This window comes from Rattus norvegicus, chromosome 1 (assembly GCF_036323735.1).
Source record: "Rattus norvegicus strain BN/NHsdMcwi chromosome 1, GRCr8, whole genome shotgun sequence".
NCBI lineage: Eukaryota > Metazoa > Chordata > Mammalia > Rodentia > Muridae > Rattus > Rattus norvegicus.
The window spans coordinates 215,622,023-215,645,644 of NC_086019.1; the positions used below are offsets into that span (position 1 = coordinate 215,622,023).

General features: G+C 40.9%; 1 protein-coding gene and 1 pseudogene across 1 annotated transcript; both read right to left on the minus strand.

Annotated features, from left to right (window-relative positions):
- Window positions 1–1,311: 1,311 nt before the first annotated feature.
- Scgb1d2l1 (secretoglobin, family 1D, member 2 like 1) lies at window positions 1,312–22,998 on the minus strand. The gene is made up of 3 exons (XM_017590479.3): window positions 21,620–22,998; window positions 3,965–4,154; window positions 1,312–2,120 (listed from the first exon to the last, which is right to left on the minus strand). The coding sequence occupies exons 2-3, from the start codon at window positions 4,014–4,016 to the stop codon at window positions 1,738–1,740; spliced, it is 435 nt and encodes a 144-aa protein (XP_017445968.2). The 5' UTR covers window positions 4,017–4,154; window positions 21,620–22,998; the 3' UTR covers window positions 1,312–1,737.
- Window positions 22,035–23,225, minus strand: Ubtd2-ps1 (ubiquitin domain containing 2, pseudogene 1; annotated as a pseudogene).
- Between the last annotated feature and the right edge of the window lie 397 nt (window positions 23,226–23,622).

Below are 23,622 nucleotides of genomic sequence, written 5' to 3' on the forward strand. Positions count from 1 at the left end.
AAGGAAATTGAAGTATTGAAGGAAAGAAATATTGAGAAAAGGATTTTTTTCCTTTTCTTTTTTTCAGAGCTGGGGACCAAACCCAGGGCCTAGCAAGCGCTCTACCACTGAGTCAAATCCCCAACCCTGAGAAAAGGATTTTTAAGGAAAAAATCCATCAATGATTCATGAATATGTGTTGTTCATAGACAGCCCCTTTCCTTTATTCATCAATTCACTTTACTTATAACTGGACATTAGCCATAAAGTAGAGAATATGTTGTTTTGATCAGAACAAAGCTTCCATGCTAGAATTACTGATTGAGAAGTTGCACTGCATTTTATGTAAGAAATATAGAGGATGATGCTTTACTTCAGTGAACTTTATGACAATCAGGGCTTTTCTTTCAGAATATGGAACTTGTCTTAAGTAGAACCATAGTTTGAATGAGGGAGATACTGAGTTGGAGTGCTTAAACAATGAATGGCACATTGCACAGGGGTAGCAACAAGACATTTTAATACAGTGGCCACAGAATAGGCCAATGTTTATCATCATCTTTGATCATTTTTCTTTATGACCACAGAGATGGAAAACTTACTTGCAGGGCAGAGCCAGACTACACTTAACAAAACACATTGTTTCTGATGCCTGATCCCTAGGCTTGATAGTAATGTTGATAGAGATTATATGTAGCTTTTTCCATTGATTAATATATTTATTCACATTACAACCTGGTCACTTTCTTCTCTCCTGTCTCCCAAAACAGTACTTCAGGACTTTAATTAATCAATTATAAACAAAGAGAACAATACAAATAATCAACAAAACCAAAAGCTGGTTCTTTAAGAAAATCAGTAAGATAGACAAACTCTTAGCCAAACTAATTACAAGGCAGAAAGTCTATCTAAATTAACAAACTCGGAAATGAAAAGAGAGACATAAATACAGACACTGAAGAAATTTAAAGAATCATTAGGTTTTATTTCAAAAGCTTATATACTTCACAAAATTGGAAAATGTAACTGCAATGGATGATTTTCTTGACAGGTAGAAATTACCAATTAAATCACGATCAGGTAAACTATATAAATGTAACTCCTAAGGAAGTAGAAACAGTCATTAGAGTCTCTCAGCCAAAACAAAACGCACAGGGCCAGATGGTTTTAGAGCAGAATCCCTGTACCTTTTTTAACCATCATGGAAAAATTCAAGTTTTTAAAAATATCGAAACACATTAAGTGCAAGACCCAAGACTTAGATAACAATGGACAGATGGTAACATGCAGTGAGTGTAATTAACTGGTGCAATACATTGAGTATTCAATCAAAACCCATTAAGTACAATATATTGAGTCATTCATTTTAAGTAGGGAAAGTCAATTTCTCGTAGAACAAGGTGGTTTCAAGCAAATGTATTTCTGTCCATCTTTGCCAATCATATTCCGATACAATTTCTCTCTGGAAATAAACAGAAATCTAGAGCAGAAAGGTCACTGAGGAAAGACAGAAGGGGAAAATGGAAAGTGTGCTTGGGGAAATAACACAGAATAATGCTTACTTGCAGAAACTTGTTCCAAATTCATGTAAACACACTCGGAACGGACTCAGCACTGAGGCTCAAGTTCCTATCTCGCTATGATTTTTCTGTGATCAGGAGGGGACGGAGTGGGCCACAAGTCCCCAGGTGTAACTTCCTTTGATTCACAATAGAATTAGCCTCGAATCCTCATTTTGTAGGGCCCTATTTGTGTTTATTAGAAAGCCACAGGAGTGTTGATTCTAGGGTGAAACTCTAGAAGGAGGCAGATACCCCAGGCACTGTTTACAACTGAACTCTGATCAGCAGTGTGTTCCTGAACCATGGATGTCCCATGATTCCACCCACTCATATGTCCCCCACAGAATGACAAGTTAACTTCTGAGAGTGAAAAGTAAAGTGACCATACCAGCGCTCCTGATACTCGACATCTGTCTTCATAGCTCATCTGGTCTACACATCTCTTCACCTTCAGTTTTGCTTCAATGGACTCTAGTGGTGCATCATAGTTCTCAAGCTCTGTCTTCAGTTCTTCTTCCCTCTTTAGTATGAAGGTTATGATTTCATGCTTAACAGCTTCACAGACATGGTTGGCATTAGCTGATAGTGTATGGAGAAAGGGGAAAAGGTTAGTTAATCAAAATTACTTTTTTGTTGTTTTTGTTTTCTTTTCTAGACAGGTTTTGTCTGTGTAGCCCTGGCTGTCCTGGAATTCACTCTGTAGACCAAGGGAGGCCTCAAGGTTCAAACTCAGAGATCTACCTATCTCTGCCTCCCAAGTGCCGGGATTACAGGAATGTGACACTACCTCCAGCTTATTTTCTTTTTAATTAATTGAGTTTTTTTGCATGAATCTCTCTTCAGCTAGTATAACAAAGTATATTTATAAAACTCTACAAACATTTAGAATGACTTGTGGGAAATGAATTTTCTTTTAATGTTAGCATACCATTAAGCATGGTTCTTGGAAAAATCAGTGTGTATAATTACAAAGAGATATTCACTGAGCAATGATTACACCTATCCATGCTTATGCTTTGTGCATCCCATGAAATTATATGCTCTTTTCTTTACAGCCTTGAGAACTACTAGTCTACTTTCTAACCTGGAAGGAAAAAATTCAAACCTTAGTTACATCAAACACATTATCTAAAGTCACACATTTCTAGAAAATGTGAAAGTCATAGGTGGGAGAAGAACCCTTATTCATTTTTCAAAAGCAAGTGATGAGTTTTCATTAAGGAACATATAGGGTTTAAAAAACAAGTTTCCAGCGTGTAAGAAATGAAACATTGAGCATTTGTATTATGTATTGATGACCACAGATGATAATGTGTTAACATTTCCATCACGCTTTGAAAGAATGACTTGTTTTATCTTTCTTAAACACACTTCACGTAATTTCTAAAAATGAATCAAAAATTACTGAGAGGCCAAATTATGATCCTTCCTAAGTGACAAGTGGCTTTTGAAGGAATTTGTTATAAGGTGTCAGAAGTTCTGAGACCTCCAAAATGTATGAAGAGCAGAAAAAAATAAATGTAAAGAGGGTAAAGATGAAGAAGAAAAACAAAATTTAGGTGAAAAGATGAGGGGGTTATGTGGAGGGGGTGGAGGGGAGGGGAGGCAGCAGGTAGGGAGGAGAGGAAAAGATTAGTGCCAGGAAGAAAAGACTGGAGGGAAATAGGAGAGGGAAGGAAGAGGAGAAGGAGGGGAGAGAACCTGAAGGAGGATGATGTGGGAAGGAAGAGGAGAAGGAGAAGGGAAGGAGAGAAAAAGAGGTGTTTGAGTCTCCCAGTTTTGTTTTGTTTTGTTTGCATTTGGCAACATTCACTAGTTTTTACCGCACCACTTATCTATCTCCAATCTTGTCTTTTGGTTCCTATTTCATACATAGATTTACGAGAGTGTACTGGAATCCACATCCACAGTTCGTGCAGTAAAGCTTCGCCCAATTTAAAAAAATAATAAGAGAAACCGATATCTTACTGGAACGACCACACTATTTCTATCACCATTATTGCTAGGACTCCCAGGAAACTGATCAGACTACACAGGTCTGATTATCTTCAGAGTCTAGTTGAAGGATTTGAAGCGGTATTACTCACAGTTTCAGAGAAGATTGACTGCTAAGAATGGAGAGTTTTCTCAAGTCACCTTCCCAGATACAATGAAGTGGAAAAATAACACACAAACAGAAACCCTTTAGTAAAAGTATTTCCTGATCTTTGTTCATTCTGGCCCCACACCAAACTTCCTAAGTAGGAAAAAACTTAGTTGAATGTACCTGGACTGTTTTGAGGAGGGCTAGTTAAAGAGGTTGGAATAAATTCGAGATTATTGCTTTTCCCTGATCTCAACCTTATCACATAGATACATACCAACTCTTAAAAGAGACAAACTTAGCAGGAGCTGTGGCTGAATTAATCGTAAATAATACTCACCTTCATAGCAACAAACAACCAGAATGGTCTGAAGACATAGGCTCAGCCTCATGGTGCTCAGTTTGCTTTTAGACTTAGCAAATGGTGAGCAAATGGACTCTCCCAGAGCCTGTGGGGACCAGGGATATTTATACAAGGTGAGGTTCACTGGTCCAGCCTTCAGGCAAGTGGCAGCTCACAAGGCTTGTTACTGTTAACATGACAACAATAGACAGATTTTTAGAAGGGAAATTATTTTCAAATTCTGTTAACAAGACATTTTATGAACTATATAAATTTAATGGATATAGAAGTGTAGCTATAATTCAGAATGAAAGTATAAGCAAGGGGTCGGTGTCATTGAATATATGAGTGATTAAAATTACAAAATTTAAAACAGAATATTTCTGATATACAAATATGAAGAACAGAAATACAGAAATAATTACAGTCTTCACATTTCAAATCACTGGAGCAATAACAGACTTTTAAAATGGTACTTTTATTCTTATACTTAAAATGCTGGGTTAACAGTACACAAATACATGATTCAATTTGCTTGGTGTCTTTGTATGAAAGGCTCATTGCAGAAAATTCTGCTTCATAACTTTTAAAGGAGGGAAAGCACACATTGTCTAATTATTTTATCTTTCTTGATTTTATCTTTCTTTTGTGTGTGTGTGTGTGTGTGTGTGTGTGTGTGTGTGTGTGTGCATGCATATGTGTGTATGGGTGTGTGTGTAATACCTCTAAGCTTTATTCATCTGCTCTAGCAAAGGTACCACCCCTGGTTTTAAAATTATATTTGAGGTTCCACCATGGTTGAGTTTGTAAAGGTTCACAGTCATGCTCTGCAGTTATGTCCTTTCCTATTATCTTTTTAAAAATTAATTTATTTTTGTACTCCAGATTTTACTCCCTTCCCGGTCCATACTCTGACAGTTCCACATCCTACACCCCCACCCCTGTCTTCACAAGGATGTCCCCACCCCACCAAACCTCTAAACTCTCTGGAGCCTCCAGTCACTTTAGGGTTAGGTGCATTTTCTCTGCCTGAATCCAGACCCAGGAGTCCTCTGCTGTATATGTGTTGGTGGCCTTATTACATCTGGTGTATGCTGCCTGGTTGGTGATCCAGCTTCTGAAAGATCTCATGGGTCCAGGTTAGTTGAGACTGCTGGTTTCCTACAGGGTTGCCCTCCTCCTAAGCTTCCTCCAGCTTGTCACTAATTCAACCAAAGGGGTCAGCAGCTCCTGTTCATTGGTTGGGTGCAAGTATCTGCATCTGACTCTTTCAGCTGCTTGATGGGTCTTTCAGAGGGCAGTTATGAGAAGTCCATTTTTGTAAGCACTTCATAGCCTCAGTAAAGGTGTCAGGTATTGGGGCCTCCCCTTGAGCTGGATCCCACTTTGGGCCTGTGGCTGGACTTTCATTACCTCAGGCTCTTATCCATTTCCATCCCTGCAGTTCTTTCAGACAGAAATTTTTACGGCTCACAGGTTTGACTGTGGGATGGCAATCCCATCCCTCACTTGATGCCATCTCTTTCTACTGGAGGTGGGCTCAACAAGTTCCCTCTGCCCACTGTAGGGCATTTCATTTTTTTTAATTTATTTAATACTTAATAATAATTCTTTGGTTTCTGGGCAAACATCCCCCTCCCCCCTCCCCTTCTTTATGGGTGTTCCCCTCCCAACCCTCCACCCATTGCCGCCCTCCCCCCAACAGTCTAGTTAACTGGGGGTTCAGTCTTAGCAGGACCCAGGGCTTCCCCTTCCACTGGTGCTCTTACTAGGATATTCACTGCTACCTATGAGGTCAGAGTCCAGGGTCAGTCCATGCATAGTCTTTAGGTAGTGGCTTAGTCCCTGGAAGCTCTGGTTGCTTGGCATTGTTGTACATATGGGGTCTCGAGCCCCTTCAAGCTCTTCCAGTTCTTTCTCTGATTCCTTCAATGGGGGTCCTATTCTCAGTTCAGTGGTTTGCTGCTGGCATTCGCTTCTGTATTTGCTGTATTCTGGCTGTGTCTCTCAGGAGAGATCTACATCCGGCTCCTGTCAGTCTGCACTTCTTTGCTTCATCCATCTTGTCTAATTGGGTGGCTGTATATGTATGGGCCACATGAGGGGCAGGCTCTGAATGCGAGTTCCTTCAGTCTCTGTTTTAATCTTTGCCTCTCTCTTCCCTGCCAAGGGTATTCTTGTTCCCCTTTTAGAGAAGGAGTGAAGCATTCACATTTTGATCATCCGTCTTGAGTTTCATTTGTTCTAGGCATCTAGGGTAATTCAAGCATTTGGGCTAATAGCCACTTATCAGTGAGTGCATACCATGTATGTCTTTCTGTGTTTGGGTTAGCTCACTCAGGATGATATTTTCCAGTTCCATCCATTTGCCTACGAATTTCATAAAGCCGTTGTTTTTGATAGCTGAGTAATATTCCATTGTGTAGATGTACCACATTTTCTGTATCCATTCCTCTGTTGAAGGGTATCTGGGTTCTTTCCAGCTTCTGGCTATTATAAATAAGGCTGCGATGAACATAGTGGAGCACGTGTCTTTTTTATATGTTGGGGCATCTTTTGGGTATATGCCCAAGAGAGGTATAGCTGGATCCTCAGGCAGTTCAATGTCCAAATTTCTGAGGAACCTCCAGACTGATTTCCAGAATGGTTGTACCAGTCTGCAATCCCACCAACAATGGAGGAGTGTTCCTCTTTCTCCGCATCCTCGCCAGCATCTGCTGTCACCTGAGTTTTTGATCTTAGCCATTCTCACTGGTGTGAGGTAAAATCTCAGGGTTGTTTTGATTTGCATTTCCCTTATGACTAAAGATGTTGAACATTTCTTTAGGTGTTTCTCAGCCATTCAGCATTCCTCAGCTGTGAATTCTTTGTTTAGCTCTGAACCCCATTTTTAATAGGGTTATTTGTTTCCCTGCGGTCTAACTTCTTGAGTTCTTTGTATATTTTGGATATAAGGCCTCTATCTGTTGTAGGATTGGTAAAGATCTTTTCCCAATCTGTTGGTTGCCGATTTGTCCTAACCACAGTGTCCTTTGCCTTACAGAAGCTTTGCAGTTTTATGAGATCCCATTTGTCGATTCTTGATCTTAGAGCATAAGCCATTGGTGTTTTGTTCAGGAAATTTTTTCCAGTGCCCATGTGTTCCAGATGCTGCCCTAGTTTTTCTTCTATTAGTTTGAGTGTATCTGGTTTGATGTGGAGGTCCTTGATCCACTTGGACTTAAGCTTTGTACAGGGTAATAAGCATGGATCAATCTGCATTCTTCTACATGTTGACCTCCAGTTGAACCAGCACCATTTGCTGAAAATGCTATCTTTTTTCCATTGGATGGTTTTGGCTCCTTTGTCAAAAATCAAGTGACCATAGGTGTGTGGGTTCATTTCTGGGTCTTCAATTCTATTCCATTGATCTATCTGTCTGTCTCTGTACCAATACCATGCAGTTTTTATCACTATTGCTCTGTAATACTGCTTGAGTTCAGGGATAGTGATTCCCCCTGAAGTCCTTTTATTGTTGACGATAGTTTTAGCTATCCTGGGTTTTTTGTTATTCCAGATGAATTTGCAAATTGTTCTGTCTAACTCTTTGAAGAATTGGATTGGTATTTTGATGGGGATTGCATTGAATCTGTAGATTGCTTTTGGTAAAATGGCCATTTTTACTATATTAATCCTGCCAATCCATGAGCATGGGAGATCTTTCCATCTTCTGAGGTCTTCTTCAGTTTCTTTCTTCAGTGTCTTGAAGTTCTTATTGTACAGATCTTTTACTTGCTTGGTTAAAGTCACACCGAGGTACTTTATATTATTTGGGTCTATTATGAAGGGTGTCGTTTCCTAATTTCTTTCTCGGCTTGTTTCTCTTTTGTGTAGAGGAAGGCTACTGATTTATTTGAGTTAATTTTATACCCAGCCACTTTGCTGAAGTTGTTTATCAGCTTTAGTAGTTCTCTGGTGGAACTTTTGGGATCACTTAAATAAACTATCATATCATCTGCAAATAGTGATATTTTGACTTCTTCTTTTCCGATCTGTATCCACTTGACCTCCTTTTGTTGTCTGATTGCTCTGGCTAAAACTTCAAGAACTATATTGAATAAGTAGGGAGAGAGTGGGCAGCCTTGTCTAGTCCCTGATTTTAGTGGGATTGCTTCAAGTTTCTCTCCATTTAGTTTAATGTTAGCAACTGGTTTGCTGTATATGGCTTTTACTATGTTTAGGTATGGGCCTTGAATTCCTATTCTTTCCAGGACTTTTATCATGAAGGGGTGTTGAATTTTGTCAAATGCTTTCCAGCATCTAATGAAATGATCATGTGGTTTTGTTCTTCCAGTTTGTTTATATAATGGATCACGTTGATGGTTTTCCGTATATTATACCATCCCTGCATGCCTGGGATGAAACCTACTTGATCATGGTGGATGATTGTTTTGATGTGCTCTTGGATTCGGTTTGCCAGAATTTTATTGAGTATTTTTGCGTCGATATTCATAAGGGAAAATGGTCTGAAGTTCTCTTTCTTTGTTGGGTCTTTGTGTGATTTAGGTATAAGAGTAATTGTGGCTTCATAGAAGGAATTCGGGAGTGATCCATCTGTTTCAATTTTGTGGAATAGTTTGGATAATATTGGTATGAGGTCTTCTATGAAGGTTTGATAGAATTCTGCACTAAACCCATCTGGACCTGGGTTCTTTTTGGTTGGGAGACCTTTAATGACTGCTTCTATTTCCTTAGGAGTTATGGGGTTGTTTAACTGGTTTATCTGTTCCTCATTTAACTTCGGTACCTGATATTTGTCTAGGAAATTGTCCATTTCCTGTAGATTTTCAAGTTTTGTTGAATATAGGCTTTTATAGTAAGATCTGATGATTTTTTGAATTTCCTCTGAATCTGTAGTTATGTCTCCCTTTTCATTTCTGATTTTGTTAATTTGGACACACTCTCTGGGTCCTCTCGTTAGTCTGGCTAAGGTTTTATCTATCTTGTTGATTTTCTCGAAGAACCAACTTTTGGTTCTGTTGATTCTTTCTATGGTCCTTTTTGTTTCTACTTGGTTGATTTCAGGTCTGAGTTTGATTATTTCCTGCCTTCTACTCCTCCTGGGTGTATTTGCTTCTTTTTGCTCTAGAGCTTTTAGGTGTGCTGTCAAGCTGCTGACATATGCTCTTTCCTGTTTCTTTTTGCAGGCACTCAGCGCTATGAGTTTTCCTCTTAGCACAGCTTTCATTGTGTCCCATAAGTTTGGGTATGTTGTACCTTCATTTTCATTAAATTCTAAAAAGTTTTTAATTTCTTTCTTTATTTCTTCCTTGACTAGGTTATCATTGAGTAGAGCATTGTTCAATTTCCACGTATATGTGGGCATTCTTCCCTTCTTGTTATTGAAGACCAGTTTTAGGCCGTGGTGGTCTGATAGCACGCATGGGATTATTTCTATCTTTCTGTACCTGTTGAGGCCCGGTTTTTGACCAACTATAAGGTCAATTTTGGAGAAAGTACCATGAGGAGCTGAGAAGAAGGTATATCCTTTTGTTTTAGGATAGAATGTTCTATAATTATCTATTAAGTCCATTTGGCTCATGACTTCTCTTAGTCTGTGTACATCTCTGTGTAATTTCTGTTTCCATGATCTGTCCATTGATGAGAGTGGGGTGTTGAAATCTCCTACTATTATTGTGTGAGGTGCAATGTGTGTTTTGAGCTTTAGTAAGGTTTCTTTTACGTATGTAGGTGCCCTTGTATTTGGGGCATAGATGTTTAGGATTGAGAGTTCATCTTGGTGGATTTTTCCTTTGATGAATATGAAGTGTCCTTCCTTATCTTTTTTGATGACTTTTAAGTGGAAATTGATTTTATTTGATATTAGAATGGCTACTCCAGCTTGCTTCTTCTGACCATTTGCTTGGAAAGTTTTTTTCCAGCCTTTCACTCTGAGGTAGGGTCTGTCTTTGTCTCTGAGGTGTGTTTCCTGTAGGTAGCAGAATGCAGGGTCCTCGTTGCATATCCAGTTTGTTAATCTATGTCTTTTTATTGGGGAGTTGAGGCCATTGATGTTGAGAGATATTAAGGAATAGTGATTATTGCTTCCTGTTATATTCATATTTGGATGTGAGGTTATGTTTGTGTGCTTTTCTTCTCTTTGTTTTGTTGCCAAGACGATTAGTTTCTTGCTTCTTTTAGGGTATAGCTTGCCTCCTTATGTTGGGCTTTACCCTTTATTATCCTTTGTAGTGCTGGATTTGTAGAAAGATATTGTGTACATTTGGTTTTGTCATGGAATATCTTGGTTTCTCCATCTATGTTAATTGAGAGTTTTGCAGGATACAGTAACCTGGGCTGGCACTTGTGTTCTCTTAGGGTCTGTATGACATCTGTCCAGGATCTTCTGGCCTTCATAGTTTCTGGCGAAAAGTCTGGTGTGATTCTGATAGGTCTGCCTTTATATGTTACTTGACCTTTTTCTCTTACTGCTTTTAATATTCTTTCTTTATTTTGTGCGTTTGGTGTTTTGACTATTACGTGACGGGCGGTGTTTCTTTTCTGGTCCAATCTATTTGGAGTTCTGTAGGCTTCTTGTATGCCTATGGGTATCTCTTTTTTTAGGTTAGGGAAGTTTTCTTCTATGATTTTGTTGAAGATATTTACTGGTCCTTTGAGCTGGGAGTCTTCACTCTCTTCTATACCTATTATCCTTAGGTTTGATCTTCTCATTGAGTCCTGGATTTCCTGTATGTTTTGGACCAGTAGCTTTTTCCGCTTTACATTATCTTTGACAGTTGAGTCAATGATTTCTAGGGAATCTTCTGCTCCTGAGATTCTCTCTTCCATCTCTTGTATTCTTTTGGTGAGGCTTCTATCTACAGCTCCTTGTCTCTTCTTTTGATTTTCTATATCCAGGGTTGTTTCCATGTGTTCTTTCTTGATTGCTTCTATTTCCATTTTTAATTCCTTCAACTGTTTGATTGTGTTTTCCTGGAATTCTTTCAGGCATTTTTGTGATTCCTCTCTGTAGGCTTCTACTTGTTCTCTAAGGGAGTTCTTCACGTCTTTCTTGAAGTCCTCCAGCATCATGATCAAATATGATTTTGAAACTAGATCTTGCTTTTCTGGTGTGTTTGGATATTCCATGTTTATTTTGGTGGGAGAATTGGGCTCCGATGATGCCATGTAGTCTTGGTTTCTGTTGCTTGGGTTCCTGCGCTTGCCTCTCGCCATCAGATTATCTCTAGTGTTACTTTGTTCTGCTATTTCTGACAGTGGCTAGACTGTCCTATAAACCTGTGTGTCAGGAGTGCTGTACACGTTTTCCTGTTTTCTTTCAGCCAGTTATGGGGACAGAGTGTTCTGCTTTCGGGCGTGTAGTTTTTCCTCTCTACAGGTCTTCAGCTGTTCCTGTGGGCCTGTGTCTTGAGTTCACCAGGCAGGTTTCTTTCAGGGGAAAAGTTGGTCCTACCTGTGGTTCCAAGGCTCAAGTTTGCTCGTGGGGTACTGCCCAAGTCCTCTCCGCGGCGGCAGCAACTGGGAAGATCTGCGCCGCTCTTTCCGGGAGCCTCCGTGCACCAGGGTTCCAGATGGCGTTTGGTGTTTTCCTCTGGCGTCTGGATGTGCGCAGAGTGCAGTCTCTTCTGGTTTCCCAGGCGTGTCTGCCTCTCTGTAGGTTTAGCTCTCCCTCCCACGGGATTTGGGTGCAGAGAACTGTTTATCCGGTCTGTTTCCTTCAGGTTCCGGCGGTGTCTCAGGCGCAGGGGTCCTGCCGCTCCTGGGCCCTCCCCTACGGGAACCCAGAGGCCTTATACAGTTTCCTCTTGGGCCAGGGTTGTGGGCAGGGGTGGGCAGTGTTGGTGGTCTCCTCCGCTCTGCAGCCTCAGGAGTGCCCACCTGTCTAGGCGGTGAGGTCTCCCTCCCACGGGGTTTGGGAGCAGAGAGCTCCTGCGGGCCGGGATCCGAGGGTGTGGGACTTCCGGTAAACACAGGAAGTGCCCGGTCCTAGAGGAATTTTGCCTCTGTGTGTCAGGGCATTTCATTTAAGGTGCCCCTCACCTTGAGTCCTAAGAGTCCCTCACCTCCCAGGTCTCTGATACATTCTGGAGGGTCCTCCCAACCTTCTTCCTCCCGAGGTCGCCTGTTTCCATTCTTTCTGCTGTCCCTCAGTCCTTTTCCCCCATCCAATACCAAATCATGTTCCTCTCCCCCATTCCCTTTCCCTCCCAGGTCCCTTACTCCCTCCCTCCGTGTGGTTGCTTTCTTCTTCCTCCCAAGTGTGACTGTATCTTGGGTATTCTGTACTTGTTTTGTTGTTGTTATTGTTGTTTTTGTTGTTGGCAACTATCCACTTATTGGTGAGAATATACCATACATGTCCTTTTGGGTCTGAGTTACCTCACTAAGGATGATATTTTCCAGTTCCATCCATTTGCCTGCAAACCTCAGGATGTCCTCACTCTTGATAGCTGAGTCGTATTCCATTGTGCGATAAACCACATTTTCTGTATCCATTCTTCTGTCACGGGACATCTGTGTTGTTTCCAGATTCTGGCTATCACAAATAAGACCACTATGAACATAGTGGAACATTTGCCCCTGTGGCATTATGGGGGCATCTTTTGGGTATATTCCTAAGAGTGGTATTTCTGGGTCTTTCGGTAGATCTATTTCCAATTTTCAGAGGCACCTCCAAATTGATTTCCAGAGTGGTTGTACCTGTTTGCAATTCCACCAGCAATGGAGGAGTGTTCATTTTTCTACATACAAACACCCAGTTAGACTGGCACCATTTATTGAAGATGCTTTCTTTTTTCCATTGTATATTTTTGACTTCTTTGTCAAAGATCAAGTGTGTGTAAGTGTGTGGTTTTATTTCTGGGCCTTCAGTTCTATTCCACTTATCAATGTGTCTGTCTCTGTACCAATATCATGCAGATTTTATCACTATTGCTCTGTAGTAGAGCTTGAGGACAGGAATGCTGATTCCTTCAGTCGTTCTTTTATTGTTAAGAATTGTTTTCACTACTCTTCCATTCCAGATGAATTTGAGAATTGCCCTTTCCATGTCTTTGAAGAATTGAGTTGGGATTTTGATGGGGATTGTACTGAATCTGTAGAGTGCCTTTGGTAGGAAGGCCATTCTTACTATGTTAAATCTGCCAATCCACGAGCATGGGAGATTGCTCCATTTTCTGAGATATTCTTCAGTTTCTTTCTTGAGAGACTTGAAGTTCTAATCATAAAGGTATTTTACTTGTTTGGTTAGAATTACCCCCAAGATATTTTATATTATCTTTGGCTATTGTGAAGGGAATTGTTTCCATAATTTTATTCTCAGCTTGTTATCATTTGTATAAAAGAAAGCTACTGATTTATTTGAGTTAATTTTATATCCGGATACTTTGCTGAAGTTGTTTATCAGCCAGAGCTCTCTGGTAGAATTTTGGGGTCACTTATGTATACCATCATATCATCTCCAAGTAGTGACACCTTTACTTCTTCTTTGCCAATTTGTATCCCTTTGATCTCTTTTTGTTGTCTTATCGTTCTAGCTAGCACTTCAAGTACTATATTGAATAGATACAGGGAGAGTGGGCATCCTTGTTTTGTCCCAGATTGTAGTGGGATTGCTTGAAGTATCTCTCCAAATAATTTGATATTGGCTGTTGGTTTGCAGTAAATTGCTTTTATTCTGTTTAGAAATGGGCCTTGAATTCCTGATCTCTCCAATATTTTTTTGTTTTGTTTTGATTTTGATTCAAAGTTTAATTAAAAAAAAACACAAACATCCCTACATACTAAAATGATACACGTCAAGTATTGATCCCATTTTACATTGATCTATTGATAGTTACCAGCACCATGTTTTTTTTTCTCACCTAGGTTATTAACCTTTTGACAATTTCCACCACCTAGGTTTTTTCTCACCATGCCTGGAGGATCATTATTCCAAGTATATGTTTCTTTAAAATTAAAAAAAAAATTCCCCCCAAACAAAAAGCTCTTAGGACAAACCTTCAAGAAACAAACAAGACCTTTTAAAACAATCAAGTTATTCATGACACCATCAAATTTCCTTTAGAAAAATAATAGGTTTTCTAAACACTTTTCCAACTGATGGAGATTGAGATACTGGTATTCGGTGTGACAAAGAAACCGACCTTCTTCTTCTTCTTCTTTTTTTTTATTTTATTAACGAGCCTTTCTTTCTTTCTTTCTTTCTTTCTTTCTTTCTTTCTTTCTTTCTTTCTTTCTTTCTTTCTTTTTATTAACTTGAGTATTTCTTATTTACATTTCGAGTGTTATTCCCTTTCCCGGTTTCCGGGCCAACATCCCCCTAATCACTCCCCCTCCCCTTCTGTATGGCTGTTCCCCTCCCCATCCTCCCCCCATTGCCGCCCTCCCCCCAACAATCTAGTTCACTGGGGGTTCAGTCTTAGCAGGACCCAGGGCTTCCCCTTCCACTGGTGCTCTTACTAGGATATTCATTGCTTCCTATGAGGTCAGAGTCCAGGGTCAGTCCATGTATAGTCTTTAGGTAGTGGCTTAGTCCCTGGAAGCTCTGGTTGCTTGGCATTGTTGTTCATAAGGGGTCTCGAGCCCCTTCGAGCTCTTCCAGTTCTTTCTCTGATTCCTTCAACGGGGGTCCTATTCTCAGTTCAGTGGTTTGCTGCTGGCATTCACCTCTATATTTGCTGTATTCTAGCTGTGTCTCTCAGGAGAGATCTACATCCGGCTCCTGTCGGCCTGGACTTCTTTGCTTCATCCATTTTGTCTAATTGGATGGCTGTATATGTATGGGCCACATGTGGGGCAGGCTCTGAATGAGTGTTCCTTCAGTCTCTGTTTTAATCTTTGCCTCTCTCTTCCCTGCCAAGGGTATTCTTGTTCCCCTTTTAAAGAAGGAGTGAAGCATTCACGTTTTGATCATCCGTCTTGAGTTTCCTTTGTTCTAGGGATCTAGGATAATTCAAGCATTTGGGCTAATAGCCACTTATCAATGAGTGCATACCATGTATGTCTTTCTGTGATTGGGTTAGCTCACTCAGGATGATGTTTTCCAGTTCCAACCATTTGCCTACGAATTTCATAAAGCCGTTGTTTTTGATAGCTGAGTAATATTCCATTGTGTAGATGTACCACATTTTCTGTATCCATTCCTCTGTTGAAGGGTATCTGGGTTCTTTCCAGCTTCTGGCTATTATAAATAAGGCTGCGATGAACATAGTGGAGCACGTGTCTTTTTTATATGTTGGGGCATCTTTTGGGTATATGCCCAAGAGAGGTATAGCTGGATCCTCAGGCAGTTCAATGTCCAATTTTCTGAGGATCCTCCAGACTGATTTCCAGAATGGTTGTACCAGTTTGCAACCCCACCAACAATGGAGGAGTGTTCCTCTTTCTCCGCATCCTCGCCAGCATCTGCTGTCCCCTGAGTTTTTGATCTTAGCCATTCTCACTGGTGTGAGGTGAAATCTCAGGGTTGTTTTGATTTGCATTTCCCTTATGACTAAAGATGTTGAACATTTCTTTAGGTGTTTCTCAGACATTCGGCATTCCTCAGCTGTGAATTCTTGGTTTAGCCTGAACCCCATTTTTAAATAGGGTTATTTGTCTCCCTGCGGTCTAACTTCTTGAGTTTTTTGTATAGTTTGGATATAAGCCCTCTATCAGTTGTAGGATTGGTAAAGATCTTTTCCCAATCTGTTGGTTGCCGTTTTGTCCTAACTACAGTGTCCTTTGCCTTACAGAAGCTTTGCAGTTTTACGAGATCCCATTTGTCAATTCTTGATCTTAGAGCATAAGCCATTGGTGTTTTGTTCAGGAAATTTTTTCCAGTGCCCATGTGTTCCAGATGCTGCCCTAGTTTTTCTTCTATTAGTTTGAGTGTATCTGGTTTGATGTGGAGGTCCTTGATCCACTTGGACTTAAGCTTTGAACAGGGTGATAAGCATGGATCGATCTGCATTCTTCTACATGTTGACCTCCAGTTGAACCAGCACCATTTGCTGAAAATGCTATCTTTTTTCCATTTGATGGTTTTGGCTCCTTTGTCAAAAATCAAGTGACCATAGGTGTGTGGGTTCATTTCTGGGTCTTCAATTCTATTCCATTGGTCTATCTGTCTGTCTCTGTACCAATACCATGCAGTTTTTATCACTATTGCTCTGTAATACTGCTTGAGTTCAGCAATAGTGATTCCCCCTGAAGTCCTTTTATTGTTGAGGATAGTTTCAGCTATCTTGGGTTTTTTGTTATTCCAGATGAATTTGCAAATTGTTCTGTCTAACTCTTTGAAGAAATGGATTGGTATTTTGATGGGGATTGCATTGAATCTGTAGATCACTTTTAGTAAAATGGCCATTTTTACTATGTTAATCCTGCCAGTCCATGAGCATGGGAGATCTTTCCATCTTCTGAGGTCTTCTTCAATTTCTTTCTTCAGAGGCTTGAATTTCTTATTGTACAGATATTTTACTTGCTTGGTTAAAGTCACACCGAGGTACTTTATATTATTTGGGTCTATTATGAAGGGTGTCGTTTCCCTAATTTCTTTCTCGGCTTGTTTCTCTTTCGTGTAGAGGAAGGCTACTGATTTATTTGAGTTAATTTTATACCCAGCCACTTTGCTGAAGGTGTTTCTCAGCTTTAGTAGTTCTCTGGTGGAACTTTTGGGATCACTTAAATATACTATCATATCATGTGCAAATAGTGATATTTTGACTTCTTCTTTTCTAATCTGTATCCCCTTGACCTCCTTTTGTTGTCTGATTGCTCTGGCTAGAACTTCAAAAACTATATTGAATAAGTAGGGAGAGAGTGGGCAGCCTTGTCTAGTCCCTGATTTTAGTGGGATTGCTTCAAGTTTCTCTCCATTTAGTTTAATGTTAGCAACTAGTTTGCTGTGTATGGCTTTTACTATGTTTAGGTATGGGCCTTGAATTCCTATTCTTTCCAGGACTTTTATCATGAAGGGGTGTTGAATTTTGTCAAATGCTTTCTCAGCATCTAATGAAATGATCATGTGGTTTTGTTCTTTCAGTTTGTTTATATAATGGATCACGTTGATGGTTCTCCTTATATTAAACCATCCCTGCATGCCTGTGATGAAACCTACTTGATCATGGTGGATGATTGTTTTGATGTGCTCTTGGATTCGGTTTGCCAGAATTTTATTGAGTATTTTTGCGTCGATATTCATAAGGGAAAATGGTCTGAAGTTCTCTTTCTTTGTTGTGTGTTTGTGTGGTTTAGGTATAAGAGTAATTGTGGCTTTATAGAAGGAGTTCGGTAGTGCTCCATCTGTTTCAATTTTGTGGAATAGTTTGGATAGTATTGGTATGAGGTCTTCTATGAAGGTCTGATAGAATTCTGCACTAAACCCATCTGGACCTGGGCTCTTTTTTGTTGGGAGACCTTTAATGACTGCTTCTATTTCCTTAGGAGTTATGGGGTTGTTTAACTGGTTTATCTGTTCCTCATTTAACTTCGGTACCTGGTATCTGTCTAGGAAATTGTCCATTTCCTGCAGATTTTCAGGTTTTGTTGAACATAGGCTTTTATAGTAAGATCTGATGATTTTTTGAATTTCCTCTGAATCTGTAGTTATGTCTCCCTTTTCATTTCTGATTTTGTTAATCTCTCGTTAGTCTGGCTAAGTGTTTATCTATCTTGTTGATTTTCTCAAAGAACCAACTTTTGGTTCTTTTGATTCTTTCTATGGTCCTTTTTGTTTCTACTTGGTTGATTTCAGCTCTGAGTTTGATTATTTCCTGCCTTCTACTCCTCCTGGGTGTATTTGCTTCTTTTTGTTCTAGAGCTTTTAGGTGTGTTGTCAAGCTGGTGACATATGCTCTTTCCTGTTTCTTTCTGCAGGCACTCAGAGCTATGAGTTTTCCTCTTAGCACAGCTTTCATTGTGTCCCATAAGTTTGGGTATGTTGTACCTTCATTTTCATTAAATTCTAAAAAGTTTTTAATTTCTTTCTTTATTTCTTCCTTGACTAGGTTATCATTGAGTAGAGCATTGTTCAATTTCCACGTGTATGTGGGCATTCTTCCCTTATTGTTATTGAAGACCAGTTTTAGGCCGTGGTGGTCTGATAGCATGCATGGGATTATTTCTATGTTCCTGTACCTGTTGAGGCCCGTTTTTTGACCAATTATATGGTCAATTTTGGAGAAAGTACCATGAGGAGCTGAGAAGAAGGTATATCCTTTTGTTTTAGGATAGAATGTTCTATAAATATCCGTTAAGTCCATTTGGCTCATGACTTCTCTTAGTCTGTCTACGTCTCTGTTTAATTTCTGTTTCCATGATCTGTCCATTGATGAGAGTGGGGTGTTGAAATCTCCCACTATTATTGTGTGAGGTGCAATGTGTGTTTTGAGCTTTAGTAAAATTTCTTTTACGTATGTAGGTGCCCTTGTATTTGGGGCATAGATATTTAGGATTGAGAGTTCATCTTGGTGGATTTTTCCTTTGATCAATATGAAGTGTCCTTCCTTATCTTCCTTATCTTTTTTGATGACTTTTAGTTGAAAATTGATTTTATTTGATATTATAATGGCTACTCCAGCTTGTTTCTTCCGACCATTTGCTTGGAAACTTGTTTTCCAGCCTTTCACTCTGAGGTAGTGTCTGTCTTTGTCTCTGAGGTGTGTTTCCTGTAGGCAGCAGAATGCAGGGTCCTCATTGTGTATCCAGTTTGTTAATCTATGTCTTTTTATTGGGAAGTTGAGGCCATTGATGTTGAGAGATATTAAGGAATAGTGATTATTGCTTCCTGTTATATTCATATTTGGATATGAGGTTATGTTTGTGTGTTTTTCTTCTCTTTGTTTTGTTGCCAAGACGATCAGTTTCTTGCTTCTTCTAGGGTATAGCTTGCCTTCTTATGTTGGGCTTTACCATTTATTATCCTTTGTAGTGCTGGATTTGTAGAAAGATATTGTGTAAATTTGGTTTTGTCATGGAATATCTTGGATTCTCCATCTGTGTTAATTGAGAGTTTTGCAGGATACAGTAACCTGGGCTGGCATTTGTGTTCTCTTAGGGTCTGTATGACATCTGTCCAGGATTTTCTGGCTTTCATAGTCTCTGGCGAAAAGTCTGGTGTGATTCTGATAGGCCTGCCTTTATATGTTATTTGACCTTTTCCCCTTACTGCTTTTAATATTCTTTATTTTGTGCTTTTGGTGTTTTGACTATTATGTGATGGGAGGTGTTTCTTTTTTGGTCCAATCTATTTGGAGTTCTGTAGGCTTCTTGTATGCTTATGGGTATCTCTTTCTTTAGGTTAGGGAAGTTTTCTTCTATGATTTTGTTGAAGATATTTAGTGGTCCTTTGAGCTGGGAGTCTTCACTCTCTTCTATACCTATCATCCTTAGGTTTGATCTTCTCATTGAGTCTTGGATTTCCTGTATGTTTTGGACCAGTAGCTTTTTCCGCTTTACATTATCTTTGATAGTTAAGTCGATGATTTCTATGGAATCTTCTGCTCCTGAGATTCTCTCTTCCATCTCTTGTATTCTTTTGGTGAAGCTTGTGTCTACAGCTCCTTGTTTCTTCTTTTGGTTTTCTATATCCAGGGTTGTTTCCATGTGTTTTTTCTTGATTGCTTCTATTTCCATTTTTAATTCCTTCAACTCTTTGATTGTGTTTTCCTGGAATTCTTTCAGGGATTTTTGTGATTCCTCTCTGTAGGCTTCTACTTGTTTATTAATGTTTTCCTGTGTCTCTAAGGGAGGTCTTCACGTCTTTCTTGAAGTCCTCCAGCATCATGATCAAATATGATTTTGAAACTTTATCTTGCTTTTCTGGTGTGTTTGGATATTCCGTGTTTGCTTTGGTGGGAGAATTGGGCTCCGATGATGCCAAGTAGTCTTGGTTTCTGTTGCTTGGGTTCCTGCGCTTGCCTCTCGCCATCAGATTATCTCTATTATTACTTTGTTTTGCTTTTTCTGACAGTGGCTAGGCTGTCTTATAAGCCTGTGTGTCAGGAGTGCTGTAGACCTGTTTTCCTGTTTTCTTTCAGCCAGCTATGGGGACAGAGTGTTCTGCTTTCGGGCGTGTAGTTTTTCCTATCTACAGGTCTTCAGCTGTTCCTGTGGGCCTGTGTCTTGAGTTCACCAGGCAGTTCGCTTTAAGCAGAAAAATTGGTCTTACCTGTGGTCCTGAGGTTCATGTTTGCTCGTGGTGTGTTGCTTATGAGCTCTCCGTCGGGGCAGCAACAAGGAAGATCTATGCCACCCTTTCCGGGAGCGTCTGTGCACCAGGGTTCCAGATGGCGTTTGGTGTTTTCCTGTGGAATCAGTAATGTGTGCAGAGTGCAGTCTCTTCTGGTTTCCCAGGCGTGTCTGCCTCTCTGAAGGTTTAGCTCTCCCTCCCATGGGATTTGGGTGCAGAGAACTGTTTATCCGGTCAGTCCCTTCAGGTTCTGGCGGTGTCTCAGACGCAGGGGACCAGAACCGACCTTTTTGATGGTGGGTGATGCCCTGGAGTACCCAAGAACCTCCACAAGGACATGTGAGTGTCCTTCTTGATTGCTAAAGCCGTGCATTTCTGAATTTAGACCGAGTCCCCATCAGATCTAAATTAGCCACAAACCTTGACTGATGAACAGAATTAGGGAAATGGTTAGAGTTCTCAAAACATAGGTTACAATTATAGATAGATTTAAACAGGCTATAGGAAATTTAATACCCCTCAAAAATTACATTTTAAAGTACTTAGAAGTTTCATTTTGCCACCAAACTTATGCTGGCGTTTGACATCCGAATATGCACTGGAGGTTTGGCATTTCCTGACTGAGAAGAGCACAGAACCTAACTTCATTTCCTGCTCACAAACTCTCAGAGACAGTGTGGTCACATGGTAGCCCCCTTCTCAGGGAACCAATTTTTTTTTTTTTTTTTGAGCCATAGCCTCACTATGTAGGTCTGGCTGGCCTAGAACTAGCTATGTACTCTGGGCTGGTCTCACATTCTGAGAATTGCCTCTTTCTGCTTCCCAAGGCCCAAAATTAAAGGCAGGCACCACCATGCCTGGCAAGAGCAAGCTTTCAGAGGTTCCAGAGAAGGTCAACCTGATTCCCTCAGTTCCAGTCCCTTAGCCTGGTGTGCAGATGGAGGTTAATTTACCTTTGTCAGGAAGGTGTGGGAAGAACACTGCCACCACAGTGACTGGAATCAGAGTGAAATGTCTAGGGCCCGGTGCTACCATTTGTTCCTACCAACACTGATTAAGTGACACTGGTTAGCTGAACACTTGAAACACTTGAAAATTTTAAATTGGCATTTTCTCCAAGGCTGAGAATAGATAGGCACAGTTTTCCCAGGAACAGGCAGAGAAGGTTTAACTTACATTCCCTGCAGGCTGGAAGTAGAGGACTGTTTTTTATTCTGGACTGGAAGTAGCTATACTCCATTTCTGTCTTGCCTGGCCCAGAAATGTATAGGCAGGGCCAGACAGCTGCAGAAATGGCTACGCAGAGCGGCAAGATCAGCAACGGCATGACATAGTAGCTAGCTGTCAAGCCTGGGTACCACAGACATTTTAAAATTACTGTACAGTTGGCAGAAGGAATGGGGGTAGAAAAAGAAAAAAATTACTATGCAGGAAGACTGGAGAGTTCTCAACTGAGAGTGAGAGCTCCAACTACTTACCAAATTACTACCCCGTGATCCTGCTGCCAGTGTGATGGCCGCAGGAATGAGTGGCTGTGAATAAGGATGGGCAGGCAGGGGAAGCCATACTGACAACTCCCGGTCTCCACTGCTTCCTGATGGAGTAGGAATACAAACCCAGAAGAGAAGCAAAACCCTATGCTCTTTTAGGTTCCACTTTTTAAAAAAAAATGTTTTTTAACTGTTATTGATGGTTCTAGAAAAAAATATTTGACATATGTCATAAAAAATTCTGTGTCCAAAAGGTGCTTGGTACTGTTTTTGATGGGTCTGGTGTCTGTTTACATTCAAAATCATTTAAATACAGCCATTACACAGTTGAGACTTTTTTTAAAAAATAAATGGTCATCTATTTCTTAACTGTTCTTTCAATTAGAAATTGTAATTATAAGAGTACTCTGTGTGTTTTATTATTTTTGTTGGTCTCCATCACAGTTGGAATTTTTCACTGGTAATTCCTCAGAACTAAATCCATTCATAGGGAATTCAGAGCAGTGAAAGTAAATTTCACACCTTCGAGTAGGAAATGGTAACAATAAAAAGGAGCCAAGGGATCTTGGAAGAAGGCAAATCCAGCTCAGTTCTCCACTGGTGTTGGGTTTTGCACAGGCTGGCTCACTATAACCTGCACCACATAGTCCTTGGGGATCTTCAATTCATCCGGCTTCATCTTATCAGTGCGAGGCCTGCCAGAGAAGAACCACCGCTGGCTGCCTGGCTCCACAGTCTCTGTGGCATGTAAGCGGCTCTTCCATGTGGAACACCGTGTCTGTGCTGCCTACAACAAAGTTAAGGTCTTTTTGCCTGTGGAGAGCCGCAGAGGGAGCTGAGATTCCTGTCCAGAGTTGGTAGGTGGCCTCAGGGATATCCAGTCTCTGCCACTCTTTTCCTCTATCTTGTTCTGTGGTGCTCATCACAGCACTCTGTCAGCGCACCGTGTGGTAGTGTTATGTTTGCACCATCAGTGGCCTGGCCCAGTTCATGATCATTGCTTTCAAAAGCGTATGCAGCAGCCTTCAAGGCATCCCAGATCTCTTTCCAGCCTTCAAAAGCTGGCTTAGTGGCCCAGAATTCATCCCTCTTGCTGCGCAGTTTGCGATCTGTCATGGGATAGTAGCTTTTCCATTTTGGTTTTTCCTTTTTCAAAGGCTGGTTACGACCTAGAGGAACTCCCATGCCCTCCGAGTTCTCATTCAGGCTGCCCGAGGAGTCTTGCTTGGCGCCCACGCACCCGCCCAGGGGGCCACTGCCACCACCTCAGGGCGCTCGTCCGGGTGGCCGCCTTTGGTCCGGCGCCGCTCTCTCGCCGCTCAGCCTCCGCCCCTTCGCCGCTCCTCCCACCGCCTCGCCCAACCCCTTTCCCTCGCGCTCACTTCTGCTTCAGACCGGCAGCGGCCGGGCCCACTGGCCCGCCTCGCTTGCTGTCCTCCGCTCGCGCTCCGCCCCTCCAGTCCGAGTTTGGCCCATCCGCGGCGGCCTCAGAGCCGGCTCAACACTTACCTCCCCGAGTCCCGGCTGCTAGGCAAGGCCTACCACTGCCACCGCTGGCTGCCAGGCCCCATCGTCCCCGCCCTTGGTGCCCCATTGCTCTGGCCCGCGGCACAGTCCTCAGCCCGCCTCTCCAGTAATTTTTAACTGGAGGGGTGTGATATTTTGTCAAATGCTTTTTCAGTTTCTAAGGGGATGATCTTGTGATTTTGTTCTTTGAGTTTGTTTATATGGTGGATTACGGTAATGGATTTTCATATATTGAACCAACCTTGCATCCATGGGATGAAGCCTACTTGATCATGGTAAATGATAGTTTTGATTTGTTATTGGATTCGGTTTGAGAGGAGTTTATTGAGTATTTTTGCATTGATATCCATAAGCGAGATTGGTCTGAAGTTCTCTTTTTTTGGTAGGATTCCTTGTGTGGTTTAGATATCATAGTAACTGTGGCTTCATAGAATGACTTAGGTAGTGTTCCTTCTGTTTCTATT

Bases quoted from the DNA above. Each gene is read 5' to 3' on its own strand.
- Scgb1d2l1 (XM_017590479.3), bottom strand. From the start codon at position 4,016: ATGAGGCTGAGCCTATGTCTTCAGACCATTCTGGTTGTTTGTTGCTAT. The intron at 2,121-3,964 runs GTGAGTATTATT...ATACACTATCAG, and splicing joins GGTTGTTTGTTGCTATGAAG to CTAATGCCAACCATGTCTGT.